Source organism: Pomacea canaliculata, linkage group LG7 (assembly GCF_003073045.1).
Source record: "Pomacea canaliculata isolate SZHN2017 linkage group LG7, ASM307304v1, whole genome shotgun sequence".
Classification (NCBI taxonomy): Eukaryota; Metazoa; Mollusca; class Gastropoda; order Architaenioglossa; family Ampullariidae; genus Pomacea; species Pomacea canaliculata.
Genome location: NC_037596.1, coordinates 4,265,991 through 4,292,323, shown reverse-complemented (window position 1 = coordinate 4,292,323; position 26,333 = coordinate 4,265,991). Strand labels below are relative to the sequence as shown.

Here is a 26,333-nt window from a genome sequence, read left to right as displayed (position 1 = left end):
AGATTCTTTCTGCTACAAATTTACAAATATTTTAAATTGCATACTGACTTTGTGGACACCCTGTTTTTATGTGTGTGAGGGGGGGGGGAAGAAAAGGACATATTGGTGGTGGGGGGAATGAGATCGACAGACAGACAAACTGACGGGACGGACGGATGAACAATAGGAAACAAACCAGCGGCTAGAAGGTGAAGCTCGTAATTCTTGGAGTCTCCGATTTCATGGAGACGGATGCTGCAGCGATACATCCCCTCATCTGCCCGGGAAAAGTTGGCGATGATGACGTAATCATTCTCTTTACGGTACCGGGCTGCACAGTGACGTCATCACGTTATAACAGGCAGATAATACGCAGTCAGCTTCATGTCAAGAAACATGCACGCAAGCGAGAGAAGAACGAGCAAATGAACAGCCATACTTCCAGAGGTATGTAACATTGCCATTTTTTGATGTGATTGGACGCCAATTAATTATCGTAGGTAGGGGGACAATGTTTGTGGAAAACAAACCTAAAATCAACCTAAAAATAGATTACTGAACACGCACAATAAAGGATGTAAAAGATGCCAGAACTTGATGAGAGGTTTGAGAGTGAATCGTTTTGTTGTGGTTAGATCAAGCGAACAAAAATTAATGAATACTTTCAGCTCCAATATCTTGTTTAGACTACGTGAACATCCATGATGATCATGACCGTGCCAAGGGGTAAACACACCAAACGTCAAAGACGACACATGGTAAATTGGACAAGAATACTACATGTTGTACCTCCTTCAAGAGATTTCCAGTTAGAAAACAACAAATTGGTTTCCCGCGGAACGCTGGCGGATGACGAACAGTTGAGCAGAGCATCTTGCCCATACATGGCGAACTGTGTTGTTGGTGACGTCAGCTGGATCCCCTCTGCAAAGTGACATCAATACAATTATAAGAACATTTGTCAAGGGGATTGCAAGGACCACCTCCACGACTGACTATTGCCATGCTGTAGGATCGTCAAAGACATTATCAGAAGGATTGTCAGACCGACTCAGATTCTGCTTATATAAGTTATTCGATATTAAACCTTCCAATTAAGACTCGCTAAAATACACACACACACATACACACTCTAAGAGGGATCATGGAAGAAAAATCAACCAGTCTGCTTTCATTCCACGAACCCTGACTTCAAGCACTTCTAAACTCAAGTTCATTTATTTAAATGTCATTGAAAGGTCCACGTCACCAACCCACTAAACCACCTACTGCTCCCACCACCCACTGTTACCGCACCATCCCTACCACCCAGCATCTCTTTATCTGTTGTATTCCCAATATCTCGTTGCCGCTCCAGGTGACGATTAAACTGACGAGGACAGAGAGGAAGAGAACTATTGCGATGACACTTACTGTACAGTGTTAGCTGGATTGTCTTCTCCTTAACCACTCCATCAGCGCCGCTCCCTCTGCAGGTGTAGTTACCGGAATTCAGCTCTGTCTCAGGTGCAAGAAACCTCAACTCCACATAGTTTCTTCTTCTGAATACAAATCGGCGCGGATTGCTGTCTCTGTAGTGAATATGTTTGAGATAGAAACACGCGTACACTATCTCAAATACACTTAAGAAAAAAGTATGATTTACAGAAATATAAACACGCTTGTATATCTTACATGTGAGCATCATTTCAAACATATATATATATAGAGAGAAAGACAAAATCAAACGTGCACAAGAAGCACCAATACATAAAACATACTCTCTCCTCCACACACACACACATAAGACAGGAGGTATCTTCGCTGTATGTAGCAGACTCACCCACTGTGAAAGGCAGGAATGATTTTTCCTTGCCCGTCGTACCACTCCAAGTTAGGTGATGAAGTATTTCCCAGACTGCACTGCAGGGAAACGGCAGCGTTGTCCTGTGTCACATCGAAAGTGTACTTCTCTCTTTCTGGGTGGATTTCCACCTCCCACGACTGTCCAGCTGCACGGTTACAAAAAGTTACAAATAAATAAGGCAGACTTAGCCAATGACTCATCAGTTCTGTTGCAGACGATTGTGTCTCAAGTGTTGCTCGTTCGTTTGGTTTTGGTGATATGTGGATATGCTTTTTTATCTGCAGAATATTTTGAACCACTCTACGCAGTTCTTCCTATTTATTCTTCGTTAATAAATTCCACATTATCTGTATATTTTTAGTTACTGTGCATGGAAATAGAAAAGCATAATTCACAAAGGATATCAAGTCATGTATGTAAGCATAATGTTGGGCAAAATGCAACAAAAGGGCAAAAAAAGTATTGAAAGAGGTATTGAATTGTCTGGTCCAGAGATGTAAATTCAGTTTTCACAGACTTATCAGACTGGAGAGGTTCAGCTGTCGCTCATTCTCTTTCGCTGGTCCTACTCCTTGAAATGTCCTTCTGTCTCTCCGTAAAGTGGACTGGATACATAGTTTCCGGTAAGGACTTGAAACCTACCTTTTTCGAAAATACCCACTGTAATCGGGTTAACCTGACTGTTACTTTCTCCATCTTCTCCTCCATTCCTTCCTTCATGTTCCTGACAATGCTCTCTGCACACATGTCTATGCATATTTGCGTGGTTGTGCTTCTCTTCTCTGTGATAGGACATCATTACCTACTGTCCTGTACATCTTGTAAAGCGCAGTGAGCTTGCTTCTTTGTGGGGAAATGTAAACCCTAGTATTGTTATTATTAAAAAATGAGTATGCCGTATGTAGCAGTCAGTCGTACATGGTTGTATAAACCACGGAACGTCCATGACATAAACTAATCCTAGAAGGACCTCGTAGAGTCAACGATATATTTGTCATATACGGGATGCAATGATACAGATCAACAAGTGAACACCCAACGAATTGACTGCGAGAATTCAGATGAAGGAAAGTATAAATGTGTTCTTCACTGCCTCTGCGAAAGAAAAACTACATTAACTGGAAACAGAGGATGCAACCACCCACCTAAAAAAAGAAACAACAACAAAACAAAAGCAAAAACAAAACAAAAAGGTATGCATAGACATTTTCAATGATATGGGGCTACATTTTTACTTATCAAAACTAACACAGTCGAGAGAAAGTCGAGTAACAGAAGCAGGAAGAAAAACAGCGAGAGATCCGTAGACCGACAGAAAGGCAAGATGCTCATGTTTCATCGAAGTTTCACAGATCGTAAGCCCGCTGGGTTACCAGACAGATGCCTCATTTCCTTCCTTTTGAGAAGCCACCGAAACCAGTGAAACCAGTGAAGTTCCCGACCTAATCTATCAACAGGATGTTACAAGCAAGTTTGGTTTTCCTGTTGACCCCTGACATACAGTATCCGCTAGTCAAAAAGATGTGACTGTCTATATTCTCACAAACAGCATTGATAACTCCGACAGACTGCATCGTTGTTAATAACAGAGGAAATTAAAGTTGATGACTAGTAAAGCAAAAAGGGAAATCATAACTTTTTCGTTTACAAAGATTTATTTTATTCTTTAACTATCTCTATTGCAAGTTATGATCCCATCGATGACTTAACCCATAGGTGAAAAGTTGACAATGGTGTGACTTGCTGTGACATACATCACCGTCCATTGAAGGCGTGGCTTTGGGTGAGCGAAATGTTCACAAAAGAGAACATTGTTTGTAACATATCTGAACGAATAGCTCCATTTCTTTTCAGTAGAAATAAAAAAAAATCATGTAAACAATTTAACTGTTTGCCATTAAACGAAGAGTTGTCAACTTTGTTGGTCTTTTAAACACTCGTCTTTAAAAATCTTTCTGTATGTGCGTGCCTCCTGTCTGTGTGTGTGTGTGAGAGAGAGAGAATGAATACGTAAATAGGTGTACATGTGTGTGAGATTGAATAATAAAAAAACAAACATGCAAACAGACATAATACAGACATCTACCAAAAGATTACACACTACCACAGACTAACACTCATGGACATTTTAATAATAAGAATAATAATCATCATCATTATCATCATCGTCGTCGTCGTCATCGTGCAACTAATATTTCGCTCACACTAAATGACTCATTTAGACCTGTGTCTAGTAATCACATGAAGAACATGAAGTTTGCAAAGCCAGAAAACAACAACAAAAACAACAACAACAACAACCACAGCACAGCAATTTTCACCTCCACACCAGACACAAACTGTCACTTTTCATCAAAATAAACTACCATGGTTTCTTGACAGCATTACTTACCACAGAATGGAAACATAAACATTACTGCAACAAAGCCGCTCATGGCTGCCAACTGCAGGGCCAAACCGATGAAACGAGCAGCATCCCTACACAGTAACCGTGTCATCGCCGTGGTTGTCCCAGGTCCCCGTCTGACTGAATCACAAGGAAGTTTCTCGTCGACGGAACTTGAAAGTCCCGGTCCGACCTACGACGCCTGAGAATTGAATTATTATTATACAGACGACAGTGAGTGAGTGGAGTGCATGCTTTCCTTCATTAACTTCGAGGCACGGACATTGCTGGTTTTTTTGTTTTTTTCAACGCTCGGGAAACCCCAGTGGAGGGCGTGAAGTTCTGTTTCTCCACTAAACTGCGGATTAATCTGGTTGACTTTGGGTCAGTAATCAAAAGAACGACAGATACAGACGACTATCACACGGGGGTTGGTGGGGAAGTACAAACAGATATTAAAATGGACGGATGACGCAGGTCACGTGATCCAGCAAGTTCCCCATCGCCACTGGCAAGTCCTTTGTCCAGCGTGAATGCTTTATAATATTATTAACAAAAGTTGATTCAGTTTTACCTATAAATGCACAAATTTTCTCTTAAATCGTGTTATTTCGAGATGTATAAAAAGTGTATGCAACTATAAAATTTAATGTATTTTAGGCAGATTTGCTTTTGTGGATGCAAGCTGCTATTACAATGGCAGCTGTCTTCTGCCTTGTAGTGAGTTGTGGTAGGTCTCGTGTTGTTTGGTGTATGAATGACGTCTTGTGTCTGACGTCATGTGTGACGTCTTGTGTCTGACGTCTTGTGTGCGTCATTTGTTCCACGTCACTTGAAGCAGAAAAAGACGTCATTTATAAGAAAAGCAGTGGCTCTAATGGCCGACATCCAAGACAGAGAATGCAAATGGCGCACAAACAAACATAACAGCCCTTACCCGTCCAACACCACCCAGGACACTTCCACAACCACAGATAGACTTTGATCTCACAGACTATACCAAAGAAACACACCCAAACCAAATGGCTGCTGAAACCAAACTCTACATGTTGCTGTATGACTTGTTTCCATCAGACAACATCAATCATGGCTTCCATCCCACCTTCAAAGAACGAGTTCTTCTTCGACCACAGAAAATTGGTGTTGAACAATGTTTCTACTCACCACCACCACCACCACCTCCTGTATACACGGTCTAGTTTTAGGCATAAATGTCATTAATGGGAATTAAATTTTTAATCTGTTTTAATCATGGATTGACCTATATTCACACATGATATCTTGCATCTTTAATATTTCTCACCGTGCTAATACTCTGCTGTGTCCCAAAGTCTGAATTCAACAGCTAGGACTTTTACAGGCGAAGGAACACTGACTGTTACTCATTTTGTCCAAAATCACAATCTATAACATTAACAATATGGTTGTTCTGTTCCAAGAAAACTTTATTTTTCGTCCATTTATTTATTTACAGCACAATATACAATCATTTCTGCATCATATACATATATAGACATCATATACATATATAGACATTTTATACATATATAGACAAATACTGGTGACATTTGATGACGACAGCTCTCAAATGATACAACAAGAAATGTTTGTTGTCACAGTGTATTTCCTGGGGTGCCTGTAGACAACTAATCATGACATGCAGCTCGGTGGCAGGAGTGATGCTCACTGCGACCATCTGTTGTGGTTTGTCTCCATCTTCCTTGCCGCACGCTGCAGACGAGGGCTGCAAGGCTTCGGGAGGGCCTCGTAGACTTTGAAGTCCACGTAGCCGCAGTCCAAGACTTGGTACAGCGCCCGTTGCCGTGCACGAACATTCAGGTCGACGTCGACCATGATGCTGACCTCGGACACCGGGTGAAGGTAGGACGAGGACGCCTCTGACGAAAGCGGCAATGACGAACGCTGGGAAGGCGACGACAAAGATGAGGAGACGCTTGATGAGTCTGAGGCCAAACTATTCAGATTTGTCTGGAGGTCAAAGGGCGGGAGAGTGTGACTGGTAGAGTCCCTAGGCTTGAGGGCATTCTGCCGATGGAGGAGGATGTGCGGGTTGTCCTCTGGAGCCGCGTCGGAGACGTCTGCTGGAGTCTGCGTGATTATTTCATTCTTGTTGTTTCTGTTGTCTCGGTCGACAGGAGGCAGGCTGCACCTAGAAATTACTGCGTCTGCGGTTTTTTGGTCAACCGTGTCTGTGTGAAAAAAAGTATTTATAAATATTATAAAAAATATTATTTGTACTCCACCCTGATAAATAAATATCAACAGATCTTTGGCTTTATTTTCTTAAACACTTTCGAGACAGGTGGTAGAGGGAGGGTTGGTAGAATATATATATAGTTATTCTAGCTATCTCTCTCTCACACACTCTCTGACTCCCACAAACACACCATCCCCTCACCTGTACTGATTAGTTTTTTGTGCCACTGATGACTGCGTATCTCATCATATATGTTGCCAGATTCTTGGTGGGTGGGCCCTGAAGGGCGAGGGGCAGACAATCCACTAAACACATTGTTTGCCCATTGTTGCTTATCATACACTGTGGAATCGAAAGTCAAACAAACCCATTCTGCTTATCGTGAGCAATCAATTAACTAATTAATTAAGATACATTCAAAATTAAGAAACAGAATAAATCAAGAAAAAAATTCAAGAACTAGACCATGGAAAGGAAGAACCCGCCAAGAAAAAATGCTTCGTTCCTGTTTTCAAAAATAACACCGAACCCACAAGACATACAGAAGACAGAGGTTTCTCTCTCTCTATATATATATGTAATAAACTACATCTACTACTTCTTGTTTCGATATTTAAAAAAAAACCTGATCAGAGGTCACAAGATAGCAATTTCTAATCACCTCTCCTTCTCAGTAGACGGATCCCCACAGCCAACACGACAACAACGGCATTCAAATGATGCTACCTATATTTATTGTGTCATCGACATTAAAAGGGGAACAAATCTCCAACGACATTTTGCTGTGGAGCTCCTAGTATTCTAATTAACATATCTACACACCGTACCAGACGACCGAAATGTGGCGCTCTTGAAAACATTGAAAACAAAAATCTACGAAAATGCCCATAACCAATGTTTCTAGACTTTTCTTACTGGAACCAGTGCTGAAGCTGAGCTCAACCAGGTAACTGCTGGTCTCACTGGGGAAAGAGCAGCTCAAAACATGAACAGCTCCCTCCTCCACAACCTCCACGGTACAGGTAGACAAACGGACTGCGGGAGATGCACGTTCTGAAGATACTAAAATATATACATGCACACATCCTCCTCCTCCTCCTCATCATCATCACCATCACCACCACCTGGAAGTAGTGAACAGGGTTGGAGAATGTGCACATGACTTTAACCTGCAGCCCATCTCTGGCGTCTGCGTTACAGGATGATGTCAGGGAAATGCCTGTTGGAGGAAAGTGTATTACATGGAAACTTGCTGCACAAACATGTATGAACTAACAAACTAGCAAACGAGGTCAAATGAATTTCATTTTAAACAGAAATTACATCACATTTAAACTGATTGCTATACGGACTTGCTGATCAGAGGCGGCGTTAGGACTACGCGGGGCCTGGGGCCGACCATCCGCGCGGGGCCGGGTACATTGAGTACGTGTATCAATATCCATATTGATATGATGCCGGAAGCACTGACTTATATACAGTTAGGCTGGATGTATTTCGCGAAATAACGCACGAATTTAGTGTTTTGTTGGTAACCGTCTGTGACAGTAGCGTTTTTTTCTTAAAGCGAAATAATATTGTGACGATAACTTAATAAACTGCTTGTTGTTATTATTGTCGGGTTTAACGTGAAGACATTGGCTCAATAATTTGCTTAATTAGAACTTAGAAGTGTTTTCTGAACGTCAATTTTGTTGTCACAACATGTTTAACACAGCCAGCAATAAGTCATAAAGATGACCTCGGGTAAGGTGACCAGACGTTTCGGGGGCGAAAGCAGGACACGTGCCGATGATGGTGACGTCACTGACAAAGAACGCCAATAAATAGGGAGGGTGGGGGGACTTTCCTCTGACTTTGCCGAGTAGTGATGCGTTCAACGGCAGATCTGTCCACGCCACTACAGTATTCCATTTAAAATAGAAACCGTATTTAACATTTAAATTAAAATATTCCTACCTTATCTCCCGCTCAGCCAACTTTGCGGACGTGCAGGGGAGGCGCTGTAACAAATTATGGTGCTTCGCCATCTTGCGAGGCTGTTACTCCGAAACCGTACTTCATAGACCGTGAATCTCCTTGTAAAGTTTCGGTCATTGCAAGACAGTGTCATAAATTTTTTCACAAGGATTTCGTGAATTTTCCCTGTCAAAGTTGCACCTCACTATTAAAAGTCCTTTCAATGTTTCCACCTTTAACTGTCTTTTCACTGGCGATGTTCTTATCGTCCCCGACATTAGTTTAGTCACTGATCCGTACTCACAGAAAAGGATTATTGGAGGTGAATAAAATGCCGGGCAGCGGAAAACACGCGGGAGGACGAAATGCAGAGAGGTGAGGGGAAACGTGCTGACGTAGACTTGATGAGATGGCAGGGTATCTGGTGTACCTTGGTCAATGGATTGTTTTCCTTCTTTGTCTTTTCTCTTAAAGAAAGGTTTGAAGAAGGAACACCCAAGCAGTCTGCAGTATACAATTTCCAGACCTAAGGTAGGCGGGGGCATCAGGGTAGCGGGCCAGGTGTCAGAGGGCCGCTGGACACAATGATTTATGGCGCATGAACCGTTAGAAGAACGTTCGTGCATTGAGGTCGCTGGTTTAATGTGCCACTTGGGGGACCTGCAAGCAAGTTGGAATTGACAGTAAAGAGGTGGATATGTTACTGATGTATGAACACTCTGTGAATGGAAAGGATGGGCCCCACCACTGGCACTGCAACCTCTAAGCCCGAAGTGAGAGATGTCAAAGGAACTTGTTTCCTGTAGTTACTTCACGACACCGTGAAACTTTCTCTTCCCGTATCTCCATCACCAAGCAAACTACATTAGTCTACAACTCTATACCCTTTGGATCGGCATCGTCTGCCAAAATCTAAAATGCACTTGTTTTCATTTTTTTTTTAAATTTAGCCTGGCTTACTTTTCTAAAAATGTATTATATCAAGTATAACACAGTTAGAAATCGGCAGTCTGTAGCATTCCAACACAAAGTTAAAAGATAAAAAATAATAACAGGCTGACATGACTCGTTAGAGGCTGCCTTCAAAGGAAAGCGAGCGACTTCAAGCAGCTTCACTTTACACAATAAAGTCGGCAGGTGAAAGCCATTGTGTACTCATTTGTTGTCCATTTCCATATATCACTAGGTTTGGGGTGTACTCAGCTGCTGGCGTGGGTTGCCACTGGAAGTGGGGGAACTCGGACACTGTAACCAAAAGAAGCTGACACCTACGAGGGACGAGCAGACGACCACGGCGATGTACCAGCGGCGCGTGCAATAAGATATCGGCCGGCAGGTCATTGTCGTCACGGGTCAAACACCGGAGCCCGCACAGCGACGAAAATAAAGCGGGATCAAGAAAACACCGCCAAAACCAAAGGCGCGGATGAGAATCAGTGTACGGTATTTTTAAAGACAAGCGGGACATTGCTGGACTTGCCAGAAAGCGAGACATTGGGCGTCCCGCCCGGACATTTTATGAGCAGGCGGGACACGAGGTCAAAAGCGTCTGGTCACCTTACCTCGGGGCTGAAGCGCGGGGCCCCTTCGAGAGCGGGGCCTGGGGCGGCCGCCCCATTTGCCACCCCCTAACGCCGGCCCTGTTGCTGATTGACAGACAAAATTACAATTGATGATAAAAAAAACTAAAATGAGAACAGAGCATTAAAATCTATACATCAATTACAAATTCACAGGTAAATGATAACAATTAAAGGAATCAAAAACACTAGAAGAATGACAAACAGTTAAAGATAAACGCAAAGAAAAAGCTAAAGCTGGTACAAAAAAGACAAACAACAACAAAAAAGAAAGCCCAAGCTAAATTTCGATATTGACGACTGTGTCGCAGGGTATTTACCTGTCAACCTTTTCCAGGAACTCAGGTGGCAGACGTGGACTTCAAGGTTAGGGTCTGACGCAGCCATATGAATACTCGAGTAATTTCCTTGTGGACTGTCTGCACCACTCAGGATGCCCAGACTGGTACTGTGGAAAGATTCCTCCTTGTTGGGGATTAAGATGTAGTAAGAATTCAGTCTGAGACTGGATTTGGTGCTGCACAACCCAAGAGTTTCTGCACACAGCAGTATGTCAAAACAGTAATTTTTTCCAACTCTGATGACCTTTCTGACCAGTGTCAAAAATGAAGTCTTCGAAAAGCTCACGGAACATTTCTATAACATCTGTATAAGTATGTGTTGATAAAAAATATATTAGGGGCAATGTGTATCTCCTATCTCCGGAGTTACATTTTAAGATACGCCATATCGTGTGTCTGAAATGTTTACACTTTCAGTTCCAACAAATGAATTCTATTCAGATAATTTTATTTTTATTCTTTATATTGTTTAACTTGCATTTCTTGATGAATGTTTTCGTATGTTATACAGTGTTTTGTTTGCCATATAGTTTATTTCATTGTAAAATGTAGATTTTCTTCTTTGTTTAAGATTACTTGTTATGGCTGTTAGGTTATTTTATCTTGTTCCTTAATCAGATCAGATTTTATTAGCAGCAGTGGTAACAGTGACTTGTAGTCCTTGTAGATAATATATTAAACCACAAAAATAGTTTTGGTTTGATTGGAAATTCGATTGTTTTGTTATGTGCATGATGTATGTTAGCTGCCCAAATCCATGTCAGAAAGGTTTCATGAATCTTGTAAAACAATGATTTTTACAAACTAACTACTCACGTTTATTGCCGTCTGCTGAGCGTTTCAACTCCAGAACAAAGTCCTTTACAGGCTCCGAGAAACGACAGGTCAGCAGGGCAAAAGACTGTTGGTCGGTGATGTTCACCTCACAGGTAGATTTTACTGCTGCACAGACGAAGGGTAGTTTCATAACACAACGCAAATAGCTCAGATACAAAACCTGAAACAAAAAAAATGTTTCAATCAGCAACAGCCTCCTTATACATAAATAAAAATCCCATATGTGAATCTTCTGAAAATGGCACGTACAATGGGTGAGCTGATATGGTAAGACAAAGTTTAACAAATGTGGAAGCAGTAAACACTAACAGGTTACTTTTTACTCCTGGTTATTCTTTCGTGTCTCTTGGGATTGCCCTTACTGAAATCTTTCCTACACCTTACCATTCTTTGTCTGGTAACCTGCTCTGCCAAAGTATCGTTTAAGTTGATCAACTTCCTGCAGTGGAAAGAGGAAGGTATCTGGAGTTGTATGGCTGGCAGCCACATTGCTTGGCTGGTCCACCTTCCGCTGCAGGATCTCTACACCTTTCCGGAGTTCTTGTATCTTTTTGAAAGTTTTCTCAAAATAACTTGGAAGCATTCGTACTAAAAAAAAACAAAACAAAAAAAACATTATCTTAATGTCGATATTTAAAACAACTGTGAGTACAAAGTGATTACATATATATATATATATCTCACATGCAAAAATAAAACAAATAAGCATTTCTAATTCTCTGAATGTAATAATTAGAAGTATAAGTAGAATCTTACAGTCACTAGCAGATGTTGCTGGTGCTGATGATGGTGATGCAGGAATAGACCGTCTGATGGTGGCGCCTAAAAGCAAAACGAAGTCTCTTAGTGCTGATAAATGTAGGTCTCTTAATGCACACCCATAACAAAAAAAGCACATCTAATTCTCTAAATATAATCACTGGAAGTTCATATAAAACCGTACTGTCAGTAGCAGCTGCTGAAGATGCTGCTGGTGTCAACTCAGAATATGTGATTGAGGCCCCTAAAAATAAACAAAAAAAAATCAATGCAGGTACGTGTATTTAAGTGTACACACAATGCGATTACATCTTTTACTTGTGCATACATCTTTTACTTGTGTGTAAACAAAAAGGTACTTCTAATTCTCTAAATATATTAATCTGAAACTCAAAAGTAAACAAAAAGGTACTTCTAATTCTCTGAACATATTAATTTGAAACTCAAGTGTAACCTTACTGCTAATAGCAGTAAATGGTCCTGGCTGAGCTGGAGAATCTACAGACTAAACACGTCTAATAGAAGATGGAGTTTGAGCATAACTGATCCCACAGGTCTTGGTGGTGCTGGTGGGGGGGGATTACAAAGTGGTGATGTACTGCTTTCACAGCCAGGGCTCCTAAAACAAGCCATTTTGGTATCAAATCACCAGAAAAGTCTTATGCACACTTATGTTCAATTATTTAATTTCTAAAGTATCAAATACTAAATTTCTTTCAAACATTCTATGATGTACTAAATTCAATTTATCATTAGTGCATTATAAGAAATTTTAAAATTTTTTAACAAAGGAGTAATCAAATGAGTACACACAAAAAAATAACTTACATATGCTTTTAATTATCTCCTGGTAGTTGAAAATATTCCAGTTCGAGCCTGGCTTTTTTGTGTTTTAGACCTAGGTGGAGTCTGCTTTAGAGCTATGCCAGAAATATCTATTGGTGCTCTCTGGGATTAGCCATTCATCGGGCATGACGGCTGCAGACTTCTTTCCATCTTTGAATAGCTTGATAATGTGGTACATCTTTTAAATCTTTGATCATCAAAACCTAGCAAATACATATAGGAAAAGACTATATAAAAAACTTTAACAAATTAAATGTCTTTTCTAAATCATATTTCTTTAATCAAAATACTGCATTTCACTTTAATTGGACACTGGCCTATATCAACCTAAATGACTTGTTTACAATTTCTTTTGTTTTTTATTGATCATGCATTTTCTATTAGGTGTATTTAATATTATAAGGGCACACCCAATACAGTGGGTTTTGAACAGATAGAAAATATCTAATGCTAACAAAAAATATTCTTTGAGCAGAAAATCCCTTCCAATGCCTATATATACTCATACTCAATCCATTTAAATTTAACACAGACACATCCCTGTTGTTAAAATAATGTAATTTATGAGCATCATTGACTTATACCATACAAAAAGAGAAATCCTTTAAAATATTTATTAAGCATCAAACAAATGTCCATTTTCTGTTGCATAGTATAGAAATTTGGTAACATGCTAGCAGGGCTTCTGAAAAGGCTAAATTATTTGGGGTCCCAGGGACCCCTTCTCCAGATTTCTAAGGGGTCCCAGGCTAACTCTAAAGGGTCCCTTTACAAAGTTGAAAAAAAAAACAAAAAAACAAATCAACTACTTTGTTCAACTGCCTTTCAGTGCACACAAAGCACTGTAATGTCTAGTCAGAAACGGCGAGATTTCTGTGCCATGAAGTCTGTGCAAGCATATGTGATGAGCTTATGCTCACTGTACTTGTGGTGCTCACTTTCTTTCCGTTTCTGAGGCGATGATACTAACCACGCTGTCAACGACATCTTTGAACTCTTCCCGGTAAGGGAAAAAACTCAGTGCAAGAAAAGTAACTCTCACCTTGTAGCAGACGACAACAATAGGTTGGTCTACGACGTCAGACACTACACTTACCCAATTTTGTATCTGTTCTTAACCCAAATTTGAAGGGGTCCCCTGGGACCCCATTGACGAAAATTGAAGGGGTCCTCCGAACTTTTAATGCGTACTGTACGCAATTTTTTGCGTAAGCAGAAGCCCTGAATGCTAGGATGGGAACAGATAAGTACAAAATTCAGGGTAAAAGTAAATGTTAAAATGACATTTACTTAACTTTGCATGCATTTGGGTTTAATGATTGAAAATGAAAACAATATACACATATATACAATCACATAGAGTCCAATTCTGCTTTGAAAAACTGAATAATAAAGAATATGTATTTGTTTGGTGTATTGAATCAGATGTACTGATTACTAAAGTAATTAAAATTGTATGTGTCAACCCAGCAGGAAAAAATGGAAAACAAAAATGTACATAATTTTGTTACAATAATTTTTACACTGACACTAATATTATGTTCATTTGAATGTAGTTTTTTTTTTCTACATTCGCTAACATACATATGTAGCGAGACAAGGATTCCAACCAAGAATCTGATCGTTCCAAGCGAGGTATGCAGACGCTGGGTTTTCTAGTGTTGCTGAATGATTTAGCAGACATTTTTGAAGTATTTTTTTTATCATAACCAAAAATAAATTTTTAGTTGTATGTGTTTAGCTTTTTCATGTTATTTTTATTTAAATTTGACTTGTAGTTACTCTTTAGCAGACGATCAAACACCCACTCGCGCAGTGATATCAAAAGAAAATAGTGCACTATCCACATCTCTTTGCAAAGCTGTCTCGCTAACAGGGCAGATCTGAATGCATGTCCCTAGAGTAATTTCTTTTGATGTGTCTCCAGTTTCAGTAGGAATTGCTCATCTTTGCTTAATTTTCAGATGCTGGTCAATGAATATTAAAATTTTTAATTCTGTGTACTTGTACCTTGACAACTTTCGAAGAAGCGTGTAAGATCCTTCCTGAAGAACAATGAAGATATCAAGTGTAACTCCAATTTCGCTCTATTTTATATTTAAATATGGCGGTGACCGGAAAACATGCGAATAAGGGTTGCGCCAGTAATCATTCTTGCTAATATATTTACACGTGTATATACTTCTTTTTTTTTAAACTGTGATAACTATTAAATATAAAATATATTTATTTGTTTTTTAACAATCTATAAAATAATTACAACGTAAAACGTGTCTTGATAGTCATAAATCAGTCCATGTCGGCAAGCTTGGGTCAAGCTTGGTGACCGGGATTCTTGGCCGATTACTATTCCGCCAAGCTTTTTCCAAGTTCCCCATCGCAGCTGAATGAGCGATAGCGTTGCGACGCGTACCGTTAACCTTGGCGCTTGCTGGGTGGATGCTTGGTACTGGGCTAACCAATGTTACAAGATTTACTGGGATAGTAGCCAGCAAAGCCAAGACGATGACAGAAACAGCAATGACAATAAGCGAAGGAAATCTGACATTCCAAACATCAGCATTTGACATTAGCCCAGGTGATGGAAGGACAATTCTTCCCCTATAAATGGAAAGAAACGTGTATTCTTACTTTAATTGTCATTATAATTAAACCGTGTTTCAACAAGATGGTGCTCCTTGTCACTTTGCTTTGCATGCTAGTTTGTACCTAAGAAATTTTCTAACAGATGGACTGGAAGAGGTGGATCATTTTCTTGGCCTCCGCGTTCGCCAGATTTGATTTCATTGGATTTCTTTTTATGGGGACACGTAAACTTTATGGGGGCATGTGAAACCTAATGTTTATTCAACCAAACCTCGATCTTTAACAGACTTGCCAGCTAGGCCTAAAACTGATGTGATTGCTGATATTGCTGAAAATCAGCTTGAAAATGTTTTTCGAGAACTACAGAATCGTAGAACTCTTTGTATTAGTAACGATGGTGGACATGTTGAAAAAAAAATAACAAAAACAATAAAAAATTTTATGTTTATTCTTTTTAGCCCTTCTTACAGATTCTGTTACATATGCTTACAAATTTACAAATATTTTAAATTGCATACTGACTTTATGGACACCCTGTTTTAATGTGTGTGTGTGTGGGAAGAAAAGGACATATTGGTGGTGGGGGGAATGAGATCGACAGACAGACAAACTGACGGGACAGACGGATGAACAATAGGAAACAAACCAGCGGCTAGAAGGTGAAGCTCGTAATCCTTGGAGTCTCCGATTTCATGGAGACGGATGCTGCAGCGATAAATCCCCTCATCTGCCCGGGAAAAGTTGGCGATGATGACGTAATCATACTCTTTACGGTACCGGGCTGCACAGTGACGTCATCACGTTATAACAGGCAGATAATGCGCAGTCAGCTCCATGTCAAGAAACATGCAGGCAAGCGAGACAAGAATGAGCAATTAAGTGAACAGGTATTATTTTTCCAGAGGTATGTAACATTACAATTTCTTGATGTGACTGGGCACCAATAAATCATCATAGGTAAGGAAACAAAGTTTGTGGAAAACAAACCTAAAATCAACATAAAAATAAATGACTGTGAAAAGATGAAAGAACTTGAGGAGAGGTGAGGTTTGAGAGTGAATCGTTTTGTTGTGGTTAGATCAAGCGAACAAAAATTAAAGAATACTTTCATCTCCAATATCTTGTTTAGACTACGTGAACATCCATGATGATCATGACCGTGCCAAGGGGTAAACACACCAAACGTCAAAGACGAAAAATGGTAAATTGGACAAGAAGACTACATGTACCTCCTTCAAGAGCAGTCCAGTTATAAAAGAACCAATTGGTTTCCCTCGGAAAGCTGGCGGAAGACGAACAGTTGAGCAGAGCATCTTGCCCATACATGGCAAACTGTCTTGTTGGTGACGTCAGCTGGATCCCCTCTGCAAAGCGACATCAATGCAATTCTAAGAACATTTGTCAAGGGGATTGGAAGGACAACTTCCACGACTATTGCCATGCTGTAGAATTGTGAAAGACATTATCAGAAGGATTATCAGACCGACTTCCACATTCTGCTTATATAAGTTAATGTACATTAAACCTTCCGAGTAAGACTCGCTAACACACACACACACACAAATAAGAGGGTTCGTGGAAGAAAAATCAACCAGTCTGTTTTCATTCCACGAACCCTGACTTCAAGCACTTCTAAACTCAAGTTCATTTATTCAAATGTCATTGAAAGGTCCACATCACCAACCGACTAAACCACCTACTGCTACAACAACCCACTATTACTCCAACATCCATACCACCCAGTATCTCTTTATCTGTTGTATTCCCTCAGATCTCGTTGCCGCTCCAGGCGACGATTAAACTGACGAGGACCGAGAGGAAGAGAACTATTGCGATGACACTTACTGTACAGTATTAGCTGGATTGTCTTCTCCTTAACCACTCCATCAGCGCCGCTCCCTCTGCAGGTGTAGTTACCGGAATTCAGCTCTGTCTCAGGTGCCAGAAACTTCAATTCCACATAGTTTGTTCTTCTGAATACAATTCGGCGAGGATTGCTGTCTCTGTGAATATTTTTTAGATAGAAACACGCGTACACCGTCTCAAATACACTTAAGAAAAAATATGATTTACAGAAATACAAACACGCTAGTATATCTTACATGTGAGCATCATGACAAACATAATTACAAACATATATATATATAGAGAAAATCAAACGTGCACAAGAAGCATCAATACATAAAACATCGCTCTCTCTCTCTCACACACACACGCGTACATAAGTTCTAAAATGCATACATCCACACACACACATAAGACAGGAGGTATGCTGTATGTAGAAGACTCACCCACTGTGAATGGCAGGAATTATTTTTCCTTGCCCGTCGTACCACTCCAAGCTAGGTGATGACGTATTTCCCAGACTGCACTGCAGGGAAACGCCGGCGTTGTCCTTTGTCACATCGAAAGTGTACTTCTCTCTTTTTGGGTGGATTTCCACCTCCCACGGCTGTCCAGCTGTACGGTTACAAATAGTTACAAATAAATAAGGCAGACTTAGCCCATGACTCATCAGTTCTGTATAAACTAGCAAAAAGATCAGTGTCTGTTCAATTGCTGGAGGGCATCTATGTGTGGATAAGTGGATTGCTTAACCATTTTTGTTATAGACCTGATTTTTTTCTTTTAGTTTGCAATTGTATCCTTGCTTTCTTGTGTGGGAGATTTAATGTTAGCTGCTCTTTATAGCTGCCTTTGCCAGATAGTCTCTTGTTTTCTGAAAATCCCTGTTGTTTGCTGGTATCCATGCAGAGCATTCTTGGTTGTTTGTGTCAGCTTGTTGAAGTTGTTTGTCAGGGACTGCCTTTTTTTGGGGGGGGGGTCTGACTAGTGGTGAGTGCTTATGAAGCTAAACGTGAGTCCACGAAGAAGACTGCTTTCTTGAGCTTGGCCTGCTGAAGGAGAGTCTCTGTTGCAATGAGATATCGAAGTACCAAGACCTTTTACTTCTACCTTATAATTGGAGCACAATTGGTGCTGACATGGTGAATAGGAGCTTTAATGTACCATATCCAACATATTTTGCAGTATTTTCAGCTGAACCACTAGTATGAATGTGTGTCCATCTTGTAATTTCTGAGTGAAGACTGTGTTGTTGTTAGGCATGTACTCAATGTTGTACTTTTTAATGCGCAGGCCGCCATTGTCCAGTGGAGGCTTCACAGACAACCCTAAAGAAGAAGGCTTGAGGTCTACGAGTGTGACTTCTGGGGTATCCGGTAGATCTTAACAGCAGCAAAATAGATAGTGATAAGTGACAGTAAAAAAAGGTACAATGAAACAAGATTGTTGATTATCTCCCAATGGAATCTGGAAAGTTATTTAGTATACATGATGATCTGTTCTAAGCGATCAATAGATCATAAACACTGTGATAGAAATCATTGTTTATGGTATTAATTTTTGTCTTACAGGCTTCAACAAGTTCCAGCTGTTTTTCTGTGTGCCCATGTTTATTTTCTGCTTTGCAGGTATAGTTCCCCAATTTCCTGTTATTGTTGCCATTACTGACAGACACCTGTCAACAAAAAAATTCACAATCTCTTTCTTACTTTTATATTTTTTAAACCAATATGTTTCAGGTTTAGTTTTAAGAAGTAAACTCTGTGAAATTGAAAACTGAATCAATATAATACTTATCCATGGAAGTCACTAGTTTCATATGATGATAGGTCCAAACATCACAGGGATGACAAAATTATATAAAAGTGACATGTGGGATATGTGCAGGAAAAATCCTCGTCCCTTTCACAAACCTGAAAGGCCCACTGAAATTCACTACATTATCATGATTTAGTATGATTTATTATTTTGTGGGCATCGATCATCCAGTGACACTCGAAAGTGATGATCATGGCCTGAGAAACACTTATACCCACCACAAACATAATACTGACCACAACACAAACTTGCCTTTAATGTGCTGATAACCTGGACTGGGGATGTTTCCTCAACAACTGTAGTCTTTATCTCTAAGTCACCTCTGTTTTCTATCTTTGTGCCGTTGTAGATACCAGGACAGTAAAGGCTCAGGGTTTCCAATGGCTGTGCATGTTAGAGTAGCATTGATGTGTCTCCAGAATAAATCTTGTTGTCATTTGCTTACTGAAGTTTGGCTTAACTGTAGACAAATGTTTAAGAGGCAACTAAAATTACCTGAAAACATGAATCTCTTTCCTGCCTTCTCTTTGTTTCTCTTAGACCCTCTCTCACACATGTTCTTCATCTGTAATTTGTTTTGATATGACAGAATTTCAAGTCAATGGCTGGTGCAATATCTTGCTTGCAGGGAGAGGTAAGAAAGTGTGGACATGTTTGTGTGTGTGCATGTGTAGACACACATTCTTATACATAAAAGCAATGATACACAGGACTAACTCATGTTAACAAATTTCAACCTAGTTTACCTCAGGAGAATATGATGGCAACATTTTTTCAAAACATATCTCACATAAGCAAAACATGATCGCTCTCGTGACCTATTAGCTTGCAACTAAGGCAACTCAATGCAATGCAATGGTACTCACACTGAACAACAAGAGGCACTGTTGAATTGACCCTTGCAAACATATTGGATGCCTCACAGGTGTATGTGGACATGTCACTTGCTTCCAGTGAGCGGAAGATTAAAGTATGAACTACACTTTTTAAACCTTTGTTTTTATCTGTCACTCTCTCTGTATTGGTGTAGATCCTTCCACTCTACAAAAGTATGTAAAAAATGAAATTATCCTTTATGATACTCTTTCTTGAAAACTTTTTCTGCAAACAGACTTCTAAGTCTTTACAGATTCTTAAGACCACATACCACACATTATGATAAAAAAAAATTGTGTTTAAATGATTGAGTTGAGCACTATATAATGAACTAGGTACTATGTCCCAAAATCTAATGCATGTAACTCCATTTGACATGTAAGGCATCAGTTTTTAATCTTTTTTAAAAATTTGTTTGTGTTATAGCTTAAGAAAAGGATTATTTACTCAGATTTTGGAGAATAGTATCTTGTTCTGAACTCAACCTAATGCCTTTGCATTTGGAACTCTTTTATGGACAGCAAAAAAAAAAAAAAGAAATAAAAAAAAAAAAAAAAGAAAGGAAGGAAGCAGTAACATTTCTCAATTTCTTACAATTTCAGACTTGGACTGATTGTGAAAGTAATAGTTCCCTCTCTTCCATGATACAACAGGCTCTGGATCACCAGTAACGTTGCACTTCAGTCGACCTTCTGACCCTTCTAATTTATTGTTCAAGTCAACTCTTGCATATCTGATGGTTAAAGGACCTAGAAAATTAGATTTTTACAATGGAAATTTGTAAATCGATCATTTGTTCTTATGCACTTGAAGTTCATCCTTTCATTCTCTATTTCTCTCTTTGTGTAATTGGGACAGATAATGGGTCTTCTTGTTTAACAGGTCTAAAGTCAAAACCTGTAATATTTCAAGAATCATTGACTGGACCACAAAATGACATTTACCTACATAAGCAACCAAAATGTTATAGAAAAAGTAGCATTCCAATTAAAATACAGAAAGTTAATCCTTCTTGTTTTATTACTTATTTCAAATATCTCATTGAACAGATAAAGACAATGGGATTTCCATAATTTTAGAGAGAAGCTGCTTTCATTGTGGATTTAGCTAAAACTAAACTCACTGAGCACATCAATGGAAATGGTTTGAGACGCACTGCCCCAACCGTTGGTAGCCACACACATGTATTCTCCATCGTCTGCTTGTGTGAGATTCTTCAGCAGCAGTGTCCCATTTGTGACATCATTACTTTGAATTATTCTAGTGTTGTTTCCTTCAACCTGACATGGAAATAACCTCATTATTTTAGTCTGTAGAGGATCACTTAGGTAAGGCTTTTTCTAAGAACTGTGATTTCTCATAATCTACATTTTTTTTCTCCTTGTTCATACAAATAAAAAACGTTTGTCACCTTATAGAATTGATAAACGGGATCTGGTTTGGCACTGATGTCACACATGATTTTTAGATTCTGCCCCACTTTTGGCTCAGGAGGCCAAAATGTCATGGACCCATTGAATTTGGGGGGCACTGAAATAAAAGAAATGACATAATTGGTGATAATTCCTTTAGCAACTTAATCTTTAGACTAGATTCCGAATTCTAACTACTGTTGATTTATCGGATGAGTGGAAAGATTTGAAATAAGAGTTTTTATGTTTTGCAGTTATTTCTTCCGCTCCTGCGGTCTTTCTTGCACGTTTGTGTATCTCTCCCAGCTCCAGGACCCTTGTAAATATGTTCTAACCATTGCTTTTGTACAAATTCACCTTGATATCATTATATATATATATTCTTTTATTAGTTAATGTCTTAGCTTCTTCTTCACCTATAAACGGCGAGGGCTACATGGAAAAAAACATGTCTTGCTTACTGTAACTCTCGTTAATAAAGAATTAATTGTCATTATCATTATACCGTGTTTCATCAAGATGGTGCTCCTTGTCACTTTGCTTTGCATGCTAGTTTTTACCTGAGAAATTTTCTAACAGATGGATTGGAAGAGGTGGATCATTTTCTTGGCCTCCGCGTTGGCCTTATTTGATTTCATTGGATTTCTTTTTATGGGGACAGGTAAACTTTATGGGGGCATGTGAAACCTAATGTTTATTCAACCAAACCTCGATCTTTAACAGACTCGCAAACTAGGCCGAAAACTGATGTGATTGTTGATATTGCTGAAAATCAGCTTGAAAATGTTTTTCGAGAACTACATAATCGTAGAACTCTTTGTATTAGTAACGATGGTGGACATGTTGAAAAATAACAAGAATAATAAAAGATTTGTGTTTATTCTTTCTAGCCCTTCTTTCAGATTCTTTCTGTTACATATGCTTACAAATTTACAAATATTTTAAATTGCATACTGACTTTATGGACACCCTGTTTGTGTGTGTGTGTAAAGTAAAGGAAAAATTGGGGGGAAATGAGATCGACAGACAGACAGACAGGATGGACGGATGAACAATAGGAAACAACCACAACAAACCAGCGGCGAGAAGGTGAAGCTCGTATTCCTTGGAGTCTTTGATTTCATGGAGACGGATGCTGCAGCGATACATCCCCTCATCTGCCCGGGAAAAGTTGGCGATGATGACGTAATCATACTCTTTACGGTACCGGGCTGCACAGTGACGTCATCACGTTAGAATAGGCAGATAATGTGCGTGCGCAGTCAGCTCCATGTCAAGAAACATGCACGCAAGCGAGACAAGAATGAGCAATTAAGTGAACAGGTATTATTTTTCCAGAGGTATGTAACATTACAATTTCTTGATGTGACTGGGCACCAATAAATTATCATAGGTAAGGTAACAAAGTTTGTGGAAAACAACCTAAAAATAAATGACTGTGAACAGGTACAATTAAGGATGTAAAAGATGCCAGAACTTGATGAGAGGTTTGAGAGTGAATCGTTTTGTTGTGGTTAGATCAAGCGAAAAAAAATTAAAGAATACTTTCAGCTCAAATATCTTGTTAAGACTACGTGAACATCCATGATGATCATGACCGTGGCAAGGGGTAAACACACCAAACGTCAAAGACGACAAATGGTAAATTGGACAAGAAGACTACATGCTGTACCTCCTGCAAGAGCAGTCCAGTTAGAAAAGAACAAATTGGTTTCCCTCGGAAAGCTGGCGGAAGACGAACAGTTGAGCCGAGCATCTTGCCCATACATGGCAAACTGTCTTGTTGGTGACGTCAGCTGGATCCCCTCTGCAAAGCGACATCAATGCAATTGTAAGAGCGGTTGTCAAGGGGATTGGAAGGACAACTTCCACGATTATTCCCAGAGTCTACATGCTGCTGTAGAATCGTGAAAGACATTATCAGAAGAATTGTCCGACCGATTTCCAGCTGATATAAAGTTAATATACATTAAACCTTTTGATTAAGACTCGCTAACACACACACACAATAAGAGGGATCGTGGAAGAAAAATCAACCAGTCTGCTTTCATTCCACGAGCCATGACTTCAAGCACTTCTAAATCCAAGTTCATTTATTTAAATGTCATTGAAAGGTCCACATCACCAACCCACTAAACCACCTACAGCAACCACCACCCACTGTTACCGCACCATCCCTACCACCCAGCATCTCTTTATCTGTTTTATTCCCTATATCTCGTTGCCGCTCCAGGCGACGATTAAACTGACGAGGACAGAGAGGAAGAGAACTACTGCGATGACACTTACTGTACAGTATTATCTGGATTGTCTTTTCCTTAACCACTCCATCAGCGCCGCTCCCTCTGCAGGTGTAGTTACCGGAATTCAGCTCTGTCTCAGGTGCGAGAAACCTCAATTCCACAAAGTTTCTTCTTCTGATTACAATTCGGCGCGGAATGCTGTCTCTGTAGTGAATATGTTTGAGATAGAAACACGCGTACACCGTCTCAAATACACTTAAGAAAAAATATGATTTACAGAAATACAAACACGCTTGTATATCTTACATGTGAGCATCATGACAAACATAATTACAAACATATATAGAGAGAGAAAATCAAAGGTGCACAAGAAGCACCAATACATAAAACATCGCTCTCTCTCTCTCTCTCTCTCTCTCTCACACACACACACACACACGCGTACATAAGTTCTAAAATGCATACATCCACACACACACATAAGACAGGAGGTATGCTGTGTGTAGAAGACTCACCCACTGTGAATGTCAGAAATTATTTTTCCTTGCCCGTCGTACCACTCCAAGCTAGGTGATGACGTATTTCCCAGACTACACTGCAGGGAAACGACGGCGTTGTCCTGTGTCACATCGAAAGTGTACTTCTCATTTTTTGAGTGGATTTCCACCTCCCACGACTGTCCAGCTGTACGGTTACAAATAGTTACAAATAAATAAGGCAGACTTAGCCCATGACTGATCAGTTCTGTATAAATTAGCGATAAACTTCTGTTTAGAATTTCCTGAAAGTTCACTTTGGTCATGAACAGACACATGGAACTTAAAAAATGCTTTAAATCGCATCTTTTCCAAAAATAAAAGAAGAGAACTTCACAGATTTTTTTGCGTATTTGCACAGCTCTCTCTCTCTCTCTGTGGTGCTCAGTCAGTAGCTTTTAGCTAGAATCTGGCGCAAGTTGATGACGATGATGATGACGATGATGATGATGATGATGATGATGATGATGATGATGAGGAGGAGGAGGAGGAGGAGGATGAGGAGGATAAAATAAAATTTAAATTAACAAATAAAAATATAATGCATGGCTAGTTCATATTTGGCCAGTTTACACAAATAAAAATGGCTAATATATGAACTGTAAAACCGTGATCCGTGACTGGGTCTTCTTGAGCGTGCAGACGATTGGGTCTGAAGTGTTTGTTTGGTTTTGGTGATATGTGGATATGCGTTTTTATTTGCGGAATATGTTGAACCAAAAACAAAACAAAAACAAAGCAAAACAAAAGCAAAAGTGAAACAAAACAAGACAAAACAAAAAGAAATATCTAGACATTTTCAATGATACGGGGCTACATTTTCACTTATCTGCTTTCAAAACTAACACAGTCGAGAGAAAATGGAGTAACAGAAGCAGGAAGAAAAACCAGCGAGAGATCCACAGACCGACAGAAAGGCAAGATGCTCATGTTTCATCGAATGTTCACAGATCGCGAGCTCACTGGGTTAACAGACAGATGCCTCATTTCCTTCCTTTTGAGAAACCAGTGAAACCAGCGAAACCAGTGAAACCAGTGAAGTTCCCGACCTAATCTATCAACAGGATGTTACAGCAAGTTTGGTTTTCCTGTTGACCCCTGACATACAGCATCCACTAGTCAAAAAGATGTGACTGTCTATATTCCCACAAACAGCATTGATGACTCCGACACACTGCATCGTTGTTAATAACAGAGGAAATTAAAGTTGATGACTAGTAAAGCAAAAAGGGAAATCATAACTTTTTCGTTTACAAAGATTTAGTATATTTTTTAAATATCCCTATTGCAAGTTATGATCCCATCGATGACTTAACCCATAGGGGAAAAGTTGAGAATGGTGTGACTTGCTGTGACATACATCACCGTCCATTGAAGGCGTGGCTTTGGGTGAGCGAAATGTTCAGAAGACAGAACATTGTTTGTGATATATCTGAACGAATAACTCATTTCTTTTGAGTAAAAATAAACAAAATCGTATACACAATTTAACTGTTTGCCATTAAACGTAGAGTTGCCAACTTTGTTGGTCTATTTAACACTCGTCTTTAAAATTTCTCTGTACGTGCGTGCCTCCTGTCTGTGTGTGTGTGTGTGTGTGAGAGAGAGAGAGATAGAATGAATACGTAAATAGGTGTACATGTGTGTGAGATTGAATGATAGAAAAGCAAACATGCCGACAGACATACATAGAGACATCTACCAAAAGATTACACACTACCAGAGACTAACATTCATGGACATTTTAATAATAATCATCATCATTATCACCATCGTTGTCATCGTCATAGTGTAATTAATCTTTTACTCAAACTAAATGACTCATCAAATGACCTGTGTCTAGTAATCACACGAAGAACATGAAGTTTGCAAAGCCAGAAAACAAAAACAAACAAAAAAACACAGCAATTTTCACCTCCACAGGAGACACAAACTGTCACTTTTCAACAAAACAAATGACAGCATTACTTACCACATAATGGAAACATAAACATCACAGCAACAAAGCCGCTCATGGCTGCTGACTGCAGGGCCAAACCGATGAAACGAGCAGCATCCATACACAGTAACCGTGTCATCGCCGGAGTTGTCCCAGGTCCCCGTCTGACTGAATCACAAGGAAGTTTCTCGTCGACGGAACTTGAAAGTCCCGGTCCGACCTACGACGCCTGAGAATTGAATTATTATTATACAGACGACAGTGAGTGAGTGGAGTGCATGCTTGCCTTCATTAACTCAGAGGAACGGACATTGCTGGGTTTTTTTT

General features: G+C 39.6%; 3 protein-coding genes across 6 annotated transcripts in view; all 3 read right to left on the bottom strand.

Annotated features, from left to right (window-relative positions):
- LOC112568042 (neural cell adhesion molecule 1-like) overlaps window positions 1-19,370 on the bottom strand; it is a 26,091-nt gene extending 6,721 nt beyond the window's left edge. Inside the window, exons 1-6 of the mRNA XM_025245050.1 lie at window positions 19,253-19,370; window positions 18,752-18,857; window positions 17,629-17,797; window positions 17,183-17,340; window positions 769-903; window positions 176-310 (exon numbers count right to left, since the gene is read on the bottom strand). Coding sequence (XP_025100835.1) covers window positions 176-310; window positions 769-865 — 232 coding nt within the window. The 5' untranslated portion in view covers window positions 866-903; window positions 17,183-17,340; window positions 17,629-17,797; window positions 18,752-18,857; window positions 19,253-19,370. The remainder of the gene's footprint in view (window positions 1-175; window positions 311-768; window positions 904-17,182; window positions 17,341-17,628; window positions 17,798-18,751; window positions 18,858-19,252) is intronic.
- LOC112568045 lies at window positions 5,636-13,553 on the bottom strand. Of its 4 annotated transcripts, none has more exons than XM_025245053.1 (7): window positions 11,903-12,082; window positions 11,531-11,734; window positions 11,126-11,251; window positions 10,289-10,504; window positions 7,091-7,648; window positions 6,631-6,771; window positions 5,636-6,421 (listed from the first exon to the last, which is right to left on the bottom strand). In XM_025245053.1, exons 1-5 carry the CDS (start codon window positions 12,042-12,044, stop codon window positions 7,389-7,391), a joined length of 948 nt encoding a protein of 315 aa, XP_025100838.1. In that variant the 5' UTR covers window positions 12,045-12,082; the 3' UTR covers window positions 5,636-6,421; window positions 6,631-6,771; window positions 7,091-7,388. The 4 variants fall into 4 exon arrangements, 3 of the variants coding, with proteins under 3 accessions (XP_025100838.1, XP_025100837.1, XP_025100839.1); XM_025245052.1 differs by having other exon boundaries at window positions 7,345-7,648; XM_025245054.1 differs by having other exon boundaries at window positions 7,345-7,648; window positions 11,126-11,248.
- LOC112568043 (neural cell adhesion molecule 1-like) lies at window positions 19,329-26,333 on the bottom strand. The gene is made up of 10 exons (XM_025245051.1): window positions 26,040-26,333; window positions 24,047-24,215; window positions 23,578-23,735; window positions 22,961-23,095; window positions 22,365-22,499; window positions 21,288-21,406; window positions 21,000-21,156; window positions 20,471-20,625; window positions 19,867-20,041; window positions 19,329-19,460 (listed from the first exon to the last, which is right to left on the bottom strand). The coding sequence occupies exons 1-10, from the start codon at window positions 26,143-26,145 to the stop codon at window positions 19,369-19,371; spliced, it is 1,401 nt and encodes a 466-aa protein (XP_025100836.1). The 5' UTR covers window positions 26,146-26,333; the 3' UTR covers window positions 19,329-19,368.

Excerpts from the sequence above, each read along its gene's own strand:
- LOC112568045 (XM_025245053.1), bottom strand. The coding sequence starts at position 12,044 with ATGTGCTTTTTTTGTTATGGGTGTGCATTAAGAGACCTACATTTATCA. Across the intron at positions 11,735-11,902 it reads AGCAACATCTGCTAGTGACT|TACGAATGCTTCCAAGTTAT; the intron begins GTAAGATTCTAC and ends GTTTTTTTTTAG. Across the intron at positions 10,505-11,125 it reads CTCAGCAGACGGCAATAAAC|AAACTCTTGGGTTGTGCAGC; the intron begins GTGAGTAGTTAG and ends TGCTGTGTGCAG.
- LOC112568043 (XM_025245051.1), bottom strand. The coding sequence starts at position 26,145 with ATGACACGGTTACTGTGTATGGATGCTGCTCGTTTCATCGGTTTGGCC. Across the intron at positions 24,216-26,039 it reads GTTTATGTTTCCATTATGTG|CTGGACAGTCGTGGGAGGTG; the intron begins GTAAGTAATGCT and ends GTAACCGTACAG. Across the intron at positions 21,157-21,287 it reads CCGTTTATCAATTCTATAAG|GTTGAAGGAAACAACACTAG; the intron begins GTGACAAACGTT and ends TTTCCATGTCAG.